At 47.0% G+C, this 16326-nt stretch overlaps 3 protein-coding genes across 18 annotated transcripts in view; 1 reads left to right on the forward strand and 2 right to left on the reverse strand.

Annotated features, from left to right (window-relative positions):
* LOC117199207 (uncharacterized) overlaps window positions 1-16326 on the forward strand; it is a 1082321-nt gene that overhangs the window by 388730 nt on the left and 677265 nt on the right. The gene's annotated exons all lie outside the window — the stretch shown is intronic.
* LOC125960839 (uncharacterized) overlaps window positions 1-16326 on the reverse strand; it is a 254745-nt gene that overhangs the window by 212615 nt on the left and 25804 nt on the right. The gene's annotated exons all lie outside the window — the stretch shown is intronic.
* LOC125960841 (uncharacterized) lies at window positions 774-6657 on the reverse strand. Its single transcript, XM_049696126.1, is given in 1 exon segment — window positions 774-6657. A coding segment is annotated over 1 exon segment (5088 nt). The 5' UTR covers window positions 6522-6657; the 3' UTR covers window positions 774-1433.

Consider the following 16326-nt stretch of genomic DNA (forward strand, 5'->3'; position numbering starts at 1 on the left):
AACTTTCTAATGCTCGAAGGTCGATGTCTACAGCCTGTCTTAAACTTGCATAATACTGGGGTTGTTGTATGAGGGCTGTGGTTCCTGTTCCTATCCCAGCAGTTATTCCTAGTCCTAGGAGCATGGCCAACGTGAGGGTTATCTTTTTCTTTTTTCTTCCCTCGTATTCATCCAGAAAGGACGAATCTGAATGATAGATAAGTCTAGGAACTAATTGCACTAGTACACAAAAATCAGCTGAAGTGTTGAGAACTTCTAGAGAAACGCAAGGGGTTAGCCCCGTGTTACATGCCCACCATCCATCTTGGGGAGGTACAAGATATCCTGAGCCTGAAGGGAGGCTAAAATCATGACAAAGGTGTCGATGGGACTGGGGAGGTGTTCCTACACAAGTACCATTTCCAAAAACCGAAGACAGAGTTAATTTACTGTTCCCTTCCTGTTTCCATCGACAATGGTCCGGGGAGCTGACATTAGTATAATTAGAACTATATCCTATAGCATCATAATAAGGGGGAGGGGCAGCATAACAGAGCCAACATGATTTTGTAGCCTCCGGGTTTGTAGCATTAAGGACCGTAAAAGCTGCCTGCACCAAAGAAAGCATTCTATCCTGGCGGGTTCCGGGCTTAATCGTTGTCTCTTTCAGCCCAGAGGTCCCGTTATTTTTAGGGGCTGGGGGTAACAGGGGGGGGCCAAGTACAGGGTTTGGGGGTAACGGTGGGGGCCAAGTACAGGGTTTGGGCCTATCGACACAGGAGCGGGAGTCTCAATTTTTAGCTTAAGGGTCATCAATATTCCCAAATCATATCCATTCTTGTAAAATCTAATGCCCCATGAATGGCCATTTATCCATTCTTTATCCCTTTTTCCAGGATTACTAAAGGAAATTTTGAGGGGCTGGCACCATCCTGAACATTCAGGGGCGACGGGTTGGGGACCCCTATAAGAAGTATGAGTATAGTTGGCTGTTACTGTAATAAAATCCCAAGTTGAGGTGGGTCTCCAATAAGTATCTCCTGTGGTTTCACATCCCCAGTTTTGGCAATAAAAATTTTCAGTTCCCCCACATTTATAATTCAGGGATCGGGGGCGATGGAACCCGGGGCATACATAGAAGGAGAGGGTTCTGAGCCAACTTCTTTGGACCTGATTTTTACAACCCTCTCCAGAGTAATCAGCTCTAGTTAGAAGTTCGGACGGAGCATTATGCTGATCATAATAACCCTCTAGATCCCAATAGGGAGCTCCTATGGCCAGTTTACAGACATCAGGAAAAAGGTCTGGCCACCAGGTCCAGGGAGGTGCAGTATGGCTAATGGACCAAGTTACACCTCCAGTTTGAGAAATTACCTGCCAAGTTAGACGTTGGGGCAGGTGAGGGCTAAAATCACTTACAGTCAATAAAGGCAGTAAAATCAAAATTATAAGTCTTAGGTTCGTAGAAGCTTGAGTTTGAGCGGGTTGTCGGTTCTTTGGGCCCACCATCCTGATGATGCCGTCGCTGGTGCAGCTTTCACGTGTGAAGCATGAATCCAGGCAGCGATGCCGTCCACTTTTATGGCCGTTGGGGTGGTGAGGAGGACGGTGTATGGTCCTTTCCATCGAGGTTCCAACGTCTGGGTTCGATGCCGACGGACGTATACGGAGTCTCCGACTTGGAAAAGATGAGTTTCTCCTGGTGTTCCCGGTTGGTAGGCCTCGGCGAGTTGGGACCATATCTCCTTTTGGACCAGTTGGAGTCCCAATAGCCTAGCATACAAGTCAGTGTTATTTTGACAGTCTGGTTTTATTTCTTCTCCTAAGGTGAGAAGGGGAGGTGGGGCCCCGTATAGCACCTCAAAAGGAGTAAGATGGTACCGGGAAGGTGTATTCCTAACCCGGAACAGGGCTAAAGGAAGGAGCACCGTCCAATCTGTACTGCCAGTCTCCAAGGACAATTTAGTTAGGGTCTCTTTTAGAGTTCTATTCATTCTTTCTACCTGACCTGAACTCTGGGGTCTATATGCACAATGTAATTTCCAATCAGTCCCCAAATATCTGGCCACATCCTGACTTACCTGGGCGACGAAGGCCGGACCATTGTCGGACCCTATTACCTTTGGTGCCCCAAATCGAGGAAAAATTTCTTCTAGGATCTTTTTGGCTACCACAGCAGCTGTTTCTTTCTTCGTTGGGAAGGCTTCTATCCATCCTGAAAAAGTATCTATAAAAACCAGGAGGTATTTATTACCGTACCTTCCAGGACGTACTTCGGTAAAGTCCACCTCCCAGTAAGTTCCTGGGTGGTCTCCCCTGAGCCTTTTTCCAGTTTCAAGTTTTCCCCTGTGAGCATTTACCTGTTGACATGGAACACATTCGTGTACAATTTGTTCAGCTAATTTTGTCAATCCAGGGGTTCCGTACCCGGTTTTATGTAACAGGGATATCATTTTTTTAGTCCCCAGGTGTGTCCATCTATGAATCTGTGGTAACATGGATTCTGCTTGCTGAGGGGACAAAGATCCTTTGGTTGTGGTCGGGATGATTTCCTCGTCGCTGCCTGGTTTTTCAGGAACTTTATCTGACAGTCCTAAAATGACTTCTCCCGATGCCATTTCTCGGGCCACCTTGTCAGCCATATTATTACCCCTAGTTATTGGGGTATTGTCTTTCTGGTGTCCAGGGCAGTGAATGATGCTAACTTTAGTGGGAAGCATAAGTGCAACCAATAGAGCCACAATTTCGTCTTTGTTTTTAATTTCTCTGCCACTTGAGGTTAGCAACCCTCTCTGTTGGTAGATGGTACCGTGGATATGAGCGGTAGCAAATGCATATCTACTGTCCGTGTAGATGTTTACCTTTTTATTCTCTGCCATCTCCAGTGCCCTTGTCATGGCAATTAATTCAGCTCGTTGGGCTGAGGTCCCTTGTGGTAGCGCAGCTGCCCAGATGACTTGTTTTCCGTCTACCACGGCTGCCCCAGCCCGACGCTTACCTCCTTCCAGGAAACTGCTCCCATCAGTAAACCAAGTAAAATCAGCATCAGGAAGGGGTAGGTCCGTCAGATCTGGTCTACTACCGTGTGCTGCAGCCAACACTTCCTGACAATCATGGATGATGGTGGAGCCTTCTAAATCGGGATCAGGTAGCAAGGTAGCTGGATTGAGTCCTGTGGCTGGAGCAAACTTGATGCGATCTGAGTTTAGCAACAGGGTTTGGTAATGGGTCATCCTGGCATTAGTTAGCCACCTATCCGGTGGTTGACGGATTACATTCTCCAGGGCATGAGGAGCTGTTATCGTTAGATTTTGTCCTAAAGTTAGTTTGTCAGCATCTTTGACCAGAACGGCTACTGCAGCGATTATCTTTAAACAGGTGGGCCATCCTGATACCACAGGGTCCATTTTTTTTGACAAATAAGCACCTGGGGGATTCCAGGGACCCAATTTCTGAGTCAATACTCCTTTTGCAATGCCCTTATTTTCGGCCACATATAAATGAAAAGGTTTGGTTACATCTGGCAGTCCTAGGGCTGGAGCTGAAAGTAAAGCTCGTTTGATTTGGTCAAAAGCCCGTTGTTCCTTATCGCCCCAAACGAAAGGAGTGCTGTTTTTGGTTAGGGGGTACAATGGGGCTGTCAGCTTGGCAAACCCTGGAATCCATAGTCTACAGAATCCGGCCATCCCCAAAAATTCTCTAACCTGCCTGGCGTTTTTGGGAGCCGGAATTTGGGCCACCGTATCCTTTCTGCTCTCCGTGAGCCATCTTTGTCCCCCTTTTAACAGGTACCCCAGGTAACTGACCTGTTGTTGGCATATTTGTGCTTTCTTGGCTGAAGCTCTATATCCCAGGGTTCTGAGCTCTGTTAACAGTTTTTCAGTTCCCTTGATACAATCTTCCTGGGTTTCAGCAGCTAATAAGATGTCATCAACATATTGAAGTAGCGTTACCTGTGGATTTGATTCTCTATATAACGCTAAGTCCTGATGAAGAGCTTCATCGAAGATGGTAGGGGAGTTCTTAAATTCCTGAGGTAAACAAGTCCATGTCAGTTGGCCAGATATTCCTGATGCTGGGTCCTTCCATTCGAAGGCAAAGTAAGGCTGGCTGAGGGGAGAAAGTCTTAGACAGAAAAAAGCATCTTTAAGGTCCAAAACAGTATACCATGTATGTTGGGGCGGAAGAGTGCTTAAGAGATTATAAGGATTTGGTACTGTGGGGTGGAGGTCCGCCACTCGTTTATTTACCTCACGCAGGTCTTGCACTGGTTGGTAATCATTAGTTCCCGGTTTCTTAACTGGCAAAAGAGGGGTATTCCACGTGGATTGACATCTTACCAGAATGCCCAATTCCAGCAACCTCTGTATGTGAGGACGGATGCCGTCTTTGGCTTCCTTACTCATGGGGTATTGACGAACCGTTATTGGGGTGGCAGTTGCCTTGAGTTCCACTAGTACTGGGGGCCGATTTTTAGCCATCCCCATACCAGCGGTTTCTGTCCAGGCTTGCGGGAACCGAGTTACCCAATCTGTGACATTAACCCGTAGAGATGAAGGTTTTTCATATAATTTATATTCATCTTCCAATCTCATAGTCAATATTTGGAGTAATCTTCCCTTATTGTCAGTTATGGTGGGACCTTCTGGTTGGAAGTGAATTTGAGCCCCCACTTTGGAGAGCAAGTCTCTTCCCAGCAAAGGATAGGGGCATTCCGGAATAATCAAAAATGAATGGGTTACTCGTCCAATCCCAAGATCTACTGTCCTTCGTGTGGTCCATGAATATTGTTTATTCCCAGTGGCTCCTCATACCCATGACCTTTTAGCTGAGATAGGACCTTTTGAGTGGAGAAGGACGGAGTGCTGGGCTCCAGTATCCACCAAAAATTGAACAGGTTCCCCCTCCACTTTAAGAGTTACCTGGGGCTCGGGGAGAGGGTTCGAGCCCTGACTTTCCTAGTCTTCTTCTTCCAATGTTAAGATTTTGTTTCTGGTTGGCCTTCCTCCATTCTTTTTCTTAGGGCATTCTCTCGCCCAATGTCCTTTTTCTTTACAGTAGGCACATTGGTCCTTGTCTAATGGCCGCCTTCTGTCTGCCGTTCGCCCTTCCTGCCTATTTCTATCCCCTATATTTCTTCCTCCAACCACAGTGGCCAGTATCTTACTTAAATTCCTCTCCTGTCTCTTATCCCGTCTTATTTCACGGGCTTCCTGCTCTTTCTGCTTTCTTTCTTCCTTCTCTTCCTCTGTTTCTCTTTTGTTATATACTTTATCTGCCTCTTTTACTAACTCCTGAAGCGAAAATCCCTGCAAGCCATCTAGCCTCTGTAATTTTTTTTTAATATCAGGGGCCGCTTGATCTATGAAAGCCAATGCTATAGTAGCCCTATGTTCCTCCGAAGTTGGATCATAAGGGGTAAAGCGTCTAAAGGCTTCCATTAAACGTTCCAGGAACACAGTTGGTGATTCCTGGGGCCCCTGAGTGACTTCCCTTACCTTAGCCAAATTAGTGGGCCGTCTGGCTGCTCCATGGAGACCCACCACCAGAGCCTGGCGATACATTTTCAGGCGCTCCCTACCTTCCGGGGCATTGAAATCCCAGTTTGGCCTGACGAGTGGGAAACCAACATCAATCTCGTTAGGCAGCTGGGTAGGTTGCCCATTGGCACCTAATACATTTTTTCTGGCTTCTAAAAGAACCCGTTGCCTCTCCTCAGTCGTTAGGAGAGTCTGAAGCAGCTGCTGACAATCATCCCATGTGGGCTGGTGGGAGAAAACAAGAGATTCTATTAAAGCGGTAAGGGCCTGTGGATTTTCGGAAAAAGTTGGGTTATGCATTTTCCAATTATAAAGATCTGCAGAGGAAAAGGGCCAATATTGGAGAGGTCTATTCCCTTGGCCATCGGGGGGGCCATATTCTCTAAGAGGTAGGGCAGTGGAGTCCGGGGAGATAGCCCTCCGGCTCCTAGTGCCCGCTGAGGGACCCCTTTCTTCTTCCATCATGGATGGTCCCCTTGGTGCTGAGGGCAGTGGAGCTGGGGGTCCTCTAGGTGGTAGGGGATTTGGGGCCGGAGGATAAGGGGGTGGGGAATCCAAAAGAAGCAAATCGGACTGCGGGTCAGGATAAATCGCTTTCGGTGGATCTGGGGCGCCGGGTAGCTTTTCCGTGTTGGGGTTTTTCTTTAGGGCTAATATCTCTGACGCTGCTGATGTGTGCGCGGACGTGCCTGTTGAGGAAACAAAGGGCCGGACCCACGGAGGTGGGGAGAGAATTAAATCTTCCCAGACCAAGACGTATGGTACTTGGTCTGGATGTCCGTGGGGTCCTATATTAAATATCTTAGAGTTCAGCAGCCTAATCTTGTCTAATGAATAGGATCCTTCAGGGGGCCATCCTATCTGAAATGTTGGCCATTCAGAGGCACACAAAGTCTGCCACTTTCCTTTCTTTACCTCTACCGAAAAATTATGGGCTCTGGCCCGAACTTCGGTCCAATGGCTTAGGGTAAGGGAAAGAGGAGTCGTCATAGTTTGTCCCATTGTCGTCCGTCAGAGAAGAAGAATAGACCACAATACAGAAACAGTTAAAACTCCACGAAACACATATACGTATGGGCCGCCGCGAGCTCGCTTCAAAACCGAAACCTCTTCAGATGGCAGTTATCACAAAGGGAACTGCCGAAACCGAGTGAAGGGGAGACAGAGTTTGCCTCTCCTTCCAGATGAGCCACCAGGGCGTCCCCTAGGGCTCATGGACGCCGGCTATTAGCACGTCTGCCTAGCCAGAGGTCCGATACAGATTCCATAATAAGCCGATTCTTACAGCTTTCCTCCGATAATGGCCCACAAAGAATAAGGGACAAACAGACAATCAAGCTCGAGCTTACCTGGTACCTCCAACTCCCGATGTTCTTGTGGTCCGGGGCGAGTGGAATCCCGGACGAGCCCCCAAATGTTAGACCTTCGCGGTCTCCTAGGAGTTTCGACTCGCCCAGGAAACAGCAAGAGTCGGAAGCCGATGCAAAACGCAAGAGGTTTATTGAAGGCCGGTGCACCGGGGTTCCTTGGTCCTCACGCAGGAGGTCGAAGAAGGAACCCCCCCCAGGGCGTGAACATGCATTTTTATAGGTCTCAACTTCCTGTTATGCAAAGTGTGGATTCAATTGTGATTTTTAATGATAGGTTCTTAGCTTCTGTTCGGACCAGAGAGGGAACCTGTCCCAGGCTTCCTGATTGGTTCTTTGACAGATACCTTTTTTACATTTTGTTTATCTCCCTCCTTCTCGGAAGGGGGCCGGACATCCTGGAAATTCACCCATTGTCTAAGAAGCCCCTATTGTCTGGAGAGTTCTTAATCATTAGCTGGAACAATGTCCCTCGAGTCCCACATTTCCCCCTTTTTCTTGTGACTATTGATTCCAATCATGGAATTTCAATCTTCTGTTCGTAAACTTTGGTACTGTTGTCTTAGCATTAGAACTTGTACAGTACTGATACGTTCTCTAATAAATGCTATCAAGCGATTTAGAATACATGGTCCAAAAGTTAAAATCAACAATAAAACAATAAGAGGTCCCAACAGAGTAGAGATTAAGGTGGTAAACCAGGGGGATTTATCAAACCATGATTGAAACCATCCTTTTTCGTTTTCTCTCTCCCTTTGCCTTTTATCTAAGCGTTCCCTGAGTTTATCCATGGTTTTGGTAATGGTTCCTGAATGATCAATATAAAAGCAACATTCTTCTTTTAGAGCGGCGCATAATCCCCCTTCCTTAAGAAACAGCAAATCTAGGCCTCTTCTATTCTGCAACACCACTTCTGAAAGTGAGGTGAGTGATTCCTTTAGTTGAGTTATGGAACTTTCTAATGCTCGAAGGTCGATGTCTACAGCCTGTCTTAAACTTGCATAATACTGGGGTTGTTGTATGAGGGCTGTGGTTCCTGTTCCTATCCCAGCAGTTATTCCTAGTCCTAGGAGCATGGCCAACGTGAGGGTTATCTTTTTCTTTTTTCTTCCCTCGTATTCATCCAGAAAGGACGAATCTGAATGATAGATAAGTCTAGGAACTAATTGCACTAGTACACAAAAATCAGCTGAAGTGTTGAGAACTTCTAGAGAAACGCAAGGGGTTAGCCCCGTGTTACATGCCCACCATCCATCTTGGGGAGGTACAAGATATCCTGAGCCTGAAGGGAGGCTAAAATCATGACAAAGGTGTCGATGGGACTGGGGAGGTGTTCCTACACAAGTACCATTTCCAAAAACCGAAGACAGAGTTAATTTACTGTTCCCTTCCTGTTTCCATCGACAATGGTCCGGGGAGCTGACATTAGTATAATTAGAACTATATCCTATAGCATCATAATAAGGGGGAGGGGCAGCATAACAGAGCCAACATGATTTTGTAGCCTCCGGGTTTGTAGCATTAAGGACCGTAAAAGCTGCCTGCACCAAAGAAAGCATTCTATCCTGGCGGGTTCCGGGCTTAATCGTTGTCTCTTTCAGCCCAGAGGTCCCGTTATTTTTAGGGGCTGGGGGTAACAGGGGGGGGCCAAGTACAGTGTTTGGGGGTAACGGGGGGGGCCAAGTACAGGGTTTGGGCCTATCGACACAGGAGCGGGAGTCTCAATTTTTAGCTTAAGGGTCATCAATATTCCCAAATCATATCCATTCTTGTAAAATCTAATGCCCCATGAATGGCCATTTATCCATTCTTTATCCCTTTTTCCAGGATTACTAAAGGAAATTTTGAGGGGCTGGCACCATCCTGAACATTCAGGGGTGACGGGTTGGGGACCCCTATAAGAAGTATGAGTATAGTTGGCTGTTACTGTAATAAAATCCCAAGTTGAGGTGGGTCTCCAATAAGTATCTCCTGTGGTTTCACATCCCCAGTTTTGGCAATAAAAATTTTCAGTTCCCCCACATTTATAATTCAGGGATCGGGGGCGATGGAACCCGGGGCATACATAGAAGGAGAGGGTTCTGAGCCAACTTCTTCGGACCTGATTTTTACAACCCTCTCCAGAGTAATCAGCTCTAGTTAGAAGTTCGGACGGAGCATTATGCTGATCATAATAACCCTCTAGATCCCAATAGGGAGCTCCTATGGTCAGTTTACAGACATCAGGAAAAAGGTCTGGCCACCAGGTCCAGGGAGGTGCAGTATGGCTAATGGACCAAGTTACACCTCCAGTTTGAGAAATTACCTGCCAAGTTAGACGTTGGGGCAGGTGAGGGCTAAAATCACTTACAGTCAATAAAGGCAGTAAAATCAAAATTATAAGTCTTAGGTTCGTAGAAGCTTGAGTTTGAGCGGGTTGTCAGTTTTTTGGGCCCACCATCCTGATGATGCCGTCGCTGGTGCAGCTTTCACGTGTGAAGCATGAATCCAGGCAGCGATGCCGTCCACTTTTATGGCCGTTGGGGTGGTGAGGAGGACGGTGTATGGTCCTTTCCATCGAGGTTCCAACGTCTGGGTTCGATGCCGACGGACGTACACGGAGTCTCCGACTTGGAAAAGATGAGTTTCTCCTGGTGTTCCCGGTTGGTAGGCCTCGGCGAGTTGGGACCATATCTCCTTTTGGACCAGTTGGAGTCCCAATAGCCTAGCATACAAGTCAGTGTTATTTTGACAGTCTGGTTTTATTTCTTCTCCTAAGGTGAGAAGGGGAGGTGGGGCCCCGTATAGCACCTCAAAAGGAGTAAGATGGTACCGGGAAGGTGTATTCCTAACCCGGAACAGGGCTAAAGGAAGGAGCACCGTCCAATCTGTACTGCCAGTCTCCAAGGACAATTTAGTTAGGGTCTCTTTTAGAGTTCTATTCATTCTTTCTACCTGACCTGAACTCTGGGGTCTATATGCACAATGTAATTTCCAATCAGTCCCCAAATATCTGGCCACATCCTGACTTACCTGGGCGACGAAGGCCGGACCATTGTCGGACCCTATTACCTTTGGTGCCCCAAATCGAGGAAAAATTTCTTCTAGGATCTTTTTGGCTACCACAGCAGCTGTTTCTTTCTTCGTTGGGAAGGCTTCTATCCATCCTGAAAAAGTATCTATAAAAACCAGGAGGTATTTATTACCGTACCTTCCAGGACGTACTTCGGTAAAGTCCACCTCCCAGTAAGTTCCTGGGTGGTCTCCCCTGAGCCTTTTTCCAGTTTCAAGTTTTCCCCTGTGAGCATTTACCTGTTGACATGGAACACATTCCTGTCCAATTTGTTCAGCTAATTTTGTCAATCCAGGGGTTCCGTACCCGGTTTTATGTAACAGGGATATCATTTTTTTAGTCCCCAGGTGTGTCCATCTATGAATCTGTGGTAACATGGATTCTGCTTGCTGAGGGGACAAAGATCCTTTGGTTGTGGTCGGGATGATTTCCTCGTCGCTGCCTGGTTTTTCAGGAACTTTATCTGACAGTCCTAAAATGACTTCTCCCGATGCCATTTCTCGGGCCACCTTGTCAGCCATATTATTACCCCTAGTTATTGGGGTATTGTCTTTCTGGTGTCCAGGGCAGTGAATGATGCTAACTTTAGTGGGAAGCATAAGTGCAACCAATAGAGCCACAATTTCGTCTTTGTTTTTAATTTCTCTGCCACTTGAGGTTAGCAACCCTCTCTGTTGGTAGATGGTACCGTGGATATGAGCGGTAGCAAATGCATATCTACTGTCCGTGTAGATGTTTACCTTTTTATTCTCTGCCATCTCCAGTGCCCTTGTCATGGCAATTAATTCAGCTCGTTGGGCTGAGGTCCCTTGTGGTAGCGCAGCTGCCCAGATGACTTGTTTTCCGTCTACCACGGCTGCCCCAGCCCGACGCTTACCTCCTTCCAGGAAACTGCACCCATCAGTAAACCAAGTAAAATCAGCATCAGGAAGGGGTAGGTCCGTCAGATCTGGTCTACTACCGTGTGCTGCAGCCAACACTTCCTGACAATCATGGATGATGGTGGAGCCTTCTAAATCGGGATCAGGTAGCAAGGTAGCTGGATTGAGTCCTGTGGCTGGAGCAAACTTGATGCGATCTGAGTTTAGCAACAGGGTTTGGTAATGGGTCATCCTGGCATTAGTTAGCCACCTATCCGGTGGTTGACGGATTACATTCTCCAGGGCATGAGGAGCTGTTATCGTTAGATTTTGTCCTAAAGTTAGTTTGTCAGCATCTTTGACCAGAACGGCTACTGCAGCGATTATCTTTAAACAGGTGGGCCATCCTGATACCAGAGGGTCCATTTTTTTTTGACAAATAAGCAACTGGGCGATTCCAGGGACCCAATTTCTGAGTCAATACTCCTTTTGCAATGCCCTTATTTTCGGCCACATATAAATGAAAAGGTTTGGTTACATCTGGCAGTCCTAGGGCTGGAGCTGAAAGTAAAGCTCGTTTGATTTGGTCAAAAGCCCGTTTTTCCTTATCGCCCCAAACGAAAGGAGTGCTGTTTTTGGTTAGGGGGTACAATGGGGCTGTCAGCTTGGCAAACCCTGGAATCCATAGTCTACAGAATCCGGCCATCCCCAAAAATTCTCTAACCTGCCTGGCGTTTTTGGGAGCTGGAATTTGGGCCACCGTATCCTTTCTGCTCTCCGTGAGCCATCTTTGTCCCCCTTTTAACAGGTACCCCAGGTAACTGACCTGTTGTTGGCATATTTGTGCTTTCTTGGCTGAAGCTCTATATCCCAGGGTTCTGAGCTCTGTTAACAGTTTTTCAGTTCCCTTGATACAATCTTCCTGGGTTTCAGCAGCTAATAAGATGTCATCAACATATTGAAGTAGCGTTACCTGTGGATTTGATTCTCTATAACGCTAAGTCCTGATGAAGAGCTTCATCGAAGATGGTAGGGGAGTTCTTAAATTCCTGAGGTAAACAAGTCCATGTCAGTTGGCCAGATATTCCTGATGCTGGGTCCTTCCATTCGAAGGCAAAGTAAGGCTGGCTGAGGGGAGAAAGTCTTAGAAAAAAGCATCTTTAAGGTCCAAAACAGTATACCATGTATGTTGGGGCGGAAGAGTGCTTAAGAGATTATAAGGATTTGGTACTGTGGGGTGGAGGTCCGCCACTCGTTTATTTACCTCACGCAGGTCTTGCACTGGTTGGTAAACATTAGTTCCCGGTTTCTTAACTGGCAAAAGAGGGGTATTCCACGTGGATTGACATCTTACCAGAATGCCCAATTCCAGCAACCTCTGTATGTGAGGACGGATGCCGTCTTTGGCTTCCTTACTCATGGGGTATTGACGAACCGTTATTGGGGTGGCAGTTGCCTTGAGTTCCACTAGTACTGGGGGCCGATTTTTAGCCATCCCCATACCAGCGGTTTCTGTCCAGGCTTGCGGGAACCGAGTTACCCAATCTGTGACATTAACCCGTAGAGATGAAGGTTTTTCATATAATTTATATTCATCTTCCAATCTCATAGTCAATATTTGGAGTAATCTTCCCTTATTGTCAGTTATGGTGGGACCTTCTGGTTGGAAGTGAATTTGAGCCCCCACTTTGGAGAGCAAGTCTCTTCCCAGCAAAGGATAGGGGCATTCCGGAATAATCAAAAATGAATGGGTTACTCGTCCAATCCCAAGATCTACTGTCCTTCGTGTGGTCCATGAATATTGTTTATTCCCAGTGGCTCCTCGTACCCATGACCTTTTAGCTGAGATAGGACCTTTTGAGTGGAGAAGGACGGAGTGCTGGGCTCCAGTATCCACCAAAAATTGAACAGGTTCCCCCTCCACTTTAAGAGTTACCTGGGGCTCGGGGAGAGGGTTCGAGCCCTGACTTTCCTAGTCTTCTTCTTCCAATGTTAAGATTTTGTTTCTGGTTGGCCTTCCTCCATTCTTTTTCTTAGGGCATTCTCTCGCCCAATGTCCTTTTTCTTTACAGTAGGCACATTGGTCCTTGTCTAATGGCCGCCTTCTGTCTGCCGTTCGCCCTTCCTGCCTATTTCTATCCCCTATATTTCTTCCTCCAACCACAGTGGCCAGTATCTTACTTAAATTCCTCTCCTGTCTCTTATCCCGTCTTATTTCACGGGCTTCCTGCTCTTTCTGCTTTCTTTCTTCCTTCTCTTCCTCTGTTTCTCTTTTGTTATATACTTTATCTGCCTCTTTTACTAACTCCTGAAGCGAAAATCCCTGCAAGCCATCTAGCCTCTGTAATTTTTTTTTAATATCAGGGGCCGCTTGATCTATGAAAGCCATTGCTATAGTAGCCCTATGTTCCTCCGAAGTTGGATCATAAGGGGTAAAGCGTCTAAAGGCTTCCATTAAACGTTCCAGGAACACAGTTGGTGATTCCTGGGGCCCCTGAGTGACTTCCCTTACCTTAGCCAAATTAGTGGGCCGTCTGGCTGCTCCATGGAGACCCACCACCAGAGCCTGGCGATACATTTTCAGGCGCTCCCTACCTTCTGGGGCATTGAAATCCCAGTTTGGCCTGACGAGTGGGAAACCAACATCAATCTCGTTAGGCAGCTGGGTAGGTTGCCCATTGGCACCTAATACATTTTTTCTGGCTTCTAAAAGAACCCGTTGCCTCTCCTCAGTCGTTAGGAGAGTCTGAAGCAGCTGCTGACAATCATCCCATGTGGGCTGGTGGGAGAAAACAAGAGATTCTATTAAAGCGGTAAGGGCCTGTGGATTTTCGGAAAAAGTTGGGTTATGCATTTTCCAATTATAAAGATCTGCAGAGGAAAAGGGCCAATATTGGAGAGGTCTATTCCCTTGGCCATCGGGGGGGCCATATTCTCTAAGAGGTAGGGCAGTGGAGTCCGGGGAGATAGCCCTCCGGCTCCTAGTGCCCGCTGAGGGACCCCTTTCTTCTTCCATCATGGATGGTCCCCTTGGTGCTGAGGGCAGTGGAGCTGGGGGTCCTCTAGGTGGTAGGGGATTTGGGGCCGGAGGATAAGGGGGTGGGGAATCCAAACGAAGCAAATCGGACTGCGGGTCAGGATAAATCGCTTTCGGTGGATCTGGGGCGCCGGGTAGCTTTTCCGTGTTGGGGTTTTTCTTTAGGGCTAATATCTCTGACGCTGCTGATGTGTGCGCGGACGTGCCTGTTGAGGAAACAAAGGGCCGGACCCACGGAGGTGGGGAGAGAATTAAATCTTCCCAGACCAAGACGTATGGTACTTGGTCTGGATGTCCGTGGGGTCCTATATTAAATATCTTAGACTTCAGCAGCCTAATCTTGTCTAATGAATAGGATCCTTCAGGGGGCCATCCTATCTGAAATGTTGGCCATTCAGAGGCACACAAAGTCTGCCACTTTCCTTTCTTTACCTCTACTGAAAAATTATGGGCTCTGGCCCGAACTTCGGTCCAATGGCTTAGGGTAAGGGAAAGAGGAGTCGTCATAGTTTGTCCCATTGTCATCCGTCAGAGAAGAAGAATAGACCACAATACAGAAACAGTTAAAACTCCACGAAACACATATACGTATGGGCCGCCGCGAGCTCGCTTCAAAACCGAAACCTCTTCAGATGGCAGTTATCACAAAGGGAACTGCCGAAACCGAGTGAAGGGGAGACAGAGTTTGCCTCTCCTTCCAGATGAGCCACCAGGGCGTCCCCTAGGGCTCATGGACGCCGGCTATTAGCACGTCTGCCTAGCCAGAGGTCCGATACAGATTCCATAATAAGCCGATTCTTACAGCTTTCCTCCGATAATGGCCCACAAAGAACAAGGGACAAACAGACAATCAAGCTCGAGCTTACCTGGTACCTCCAACTCCCGATGTTCTTGTGGTCTGGGGCGAGTGGAATCCCGGACGAGCCCCCAAATGTTAGACCTTCGCGGTCTCCTAGGAGTTTCGACTCGCCCAGGAAACAACAAGAGTCGGAAGCTGATGCAAAACGCAAGAGGTTTATTGAAGGCCGGTGCACCGGGGTTCCTTGGTCCTCACGCAGGAGGTCGAAGAAGGAACCCCCCCAGGGCGTGAACATGCATTTTTATAGGTCTCAACTTCCTGTTATGCAAAGTGTGGATTCAATTGTGATTTTTAAAGATAGGTTCTTAGCTTCTGTTCGGACCAGAGAGGGAACCTGTCCCAGGCTTCCTGATTGGTTCTTTGACAGATACCTTTTTTACATTTTGTTTATCTCCCTCCTTCTCGGAAGGGGGCCGGACATCCTGGAAATTCACCCATTGTCTAAGAAGCCCCTATTGTCTGGAGAGTTCTTAATCATTAGCTGGAACAATGTCCCTCGAGTCCCACATTTCCCCCTTTTTCTTGTGACTATTGATTCCAATCATGGAATTTCAATCTTCTGTTCGTAAACTTTGGTACTGTTGTCTTAGCATTAGAACTTGTACAGTACTGATACGTTCTCTAATAAATGCTATCAAGCGATTTAGAATACATGGTCCAAAAGTTAAAATCAACAATAAAACAATAAGAGGTCCCAACAGAGTAGAGATTAAGGTGGTAAACCAGGGGGATTTATCAAACCATGATTGAAACCATCCTTTTTCGTTTTCTCTCTCCCTTTGCCTTTTATCTAAGCGTTCCCTGAGTTTATCCATGGTTTTGGTAATGGTTCCTGAATGATCAATATAAAAGCAACATTCTTCTTTTAGAGCGGCGCATAATCCCCCTTCCTTAAGAAACAGCAAATCTAGGCCTCTTCTATTCTGCAACACCACTTCTGAAAGTGAGGTGAGTGATTCCTTTAGTTGAGTTATGGAACTTTCTAATGCTCGAAGGTCGATGTCTACAGCCTGTCTTAAACTTGCATAATACTGGGGTTGTTGTATGAGGGCTGTGGTTCCCGTTCCTATCCCAGCAGTTATTCCTAGTCCTAGGAGCATGGCCAACGTGAGGGTTATCTTTTTCTTTTTTCTTCCCTCGTATTCATCCAGAAAGGACGAATCTGAATGATAGATAAGTCTAGGAACTAATTGCACTAGTACACAAAAATCAGCTGAAGTGTTGAGAACTTCTAGAGAAACGCAAGGGGTTAGCCCCGTGTTACATGCCCACCATCCATCTTGGGGAGGTACAAGATATCCTGAGCCTGAAGGGAGGCTAAAATCATGACAAAGGTGTCGATGGGACTGGGGAGGTGTTCCTACACAAGTACCATTTCCAAAAACCGAAGACAGAGTTAATTTACTGTTCCCTTCCTGTTTCCATCGACAATGGTCCGGGGAGCTGACATTAGTATAATTAGAACTATATCCTATAGCATCATAATAAGGGGGAGGGGCAGCATAACAGAGCCAACATGATTTTGTAGCCTCCGGGTTTGTAGCATTAAGGACCGTAAAAGCTGCCTGCACCAAAGAAAGCATTCTATCCTGGCGGGTTCCGGGCTTAATCGTTGTCTCTTTCAGCCCAGAG

Source organism: Orcinus orca, chromosome 13 (genome assembly GCF_937001465.1).
Source record: "Orcinus orca chromosome 13, mOrcOrc1.1, whole genome shotgun sequence".
NCBI classification, from domain to species: Eukaryota; Metazoa; Chordata; class Mammalia; order Artiodactyla; family Delphinidae; genus Orcinus; species Orcinus orca.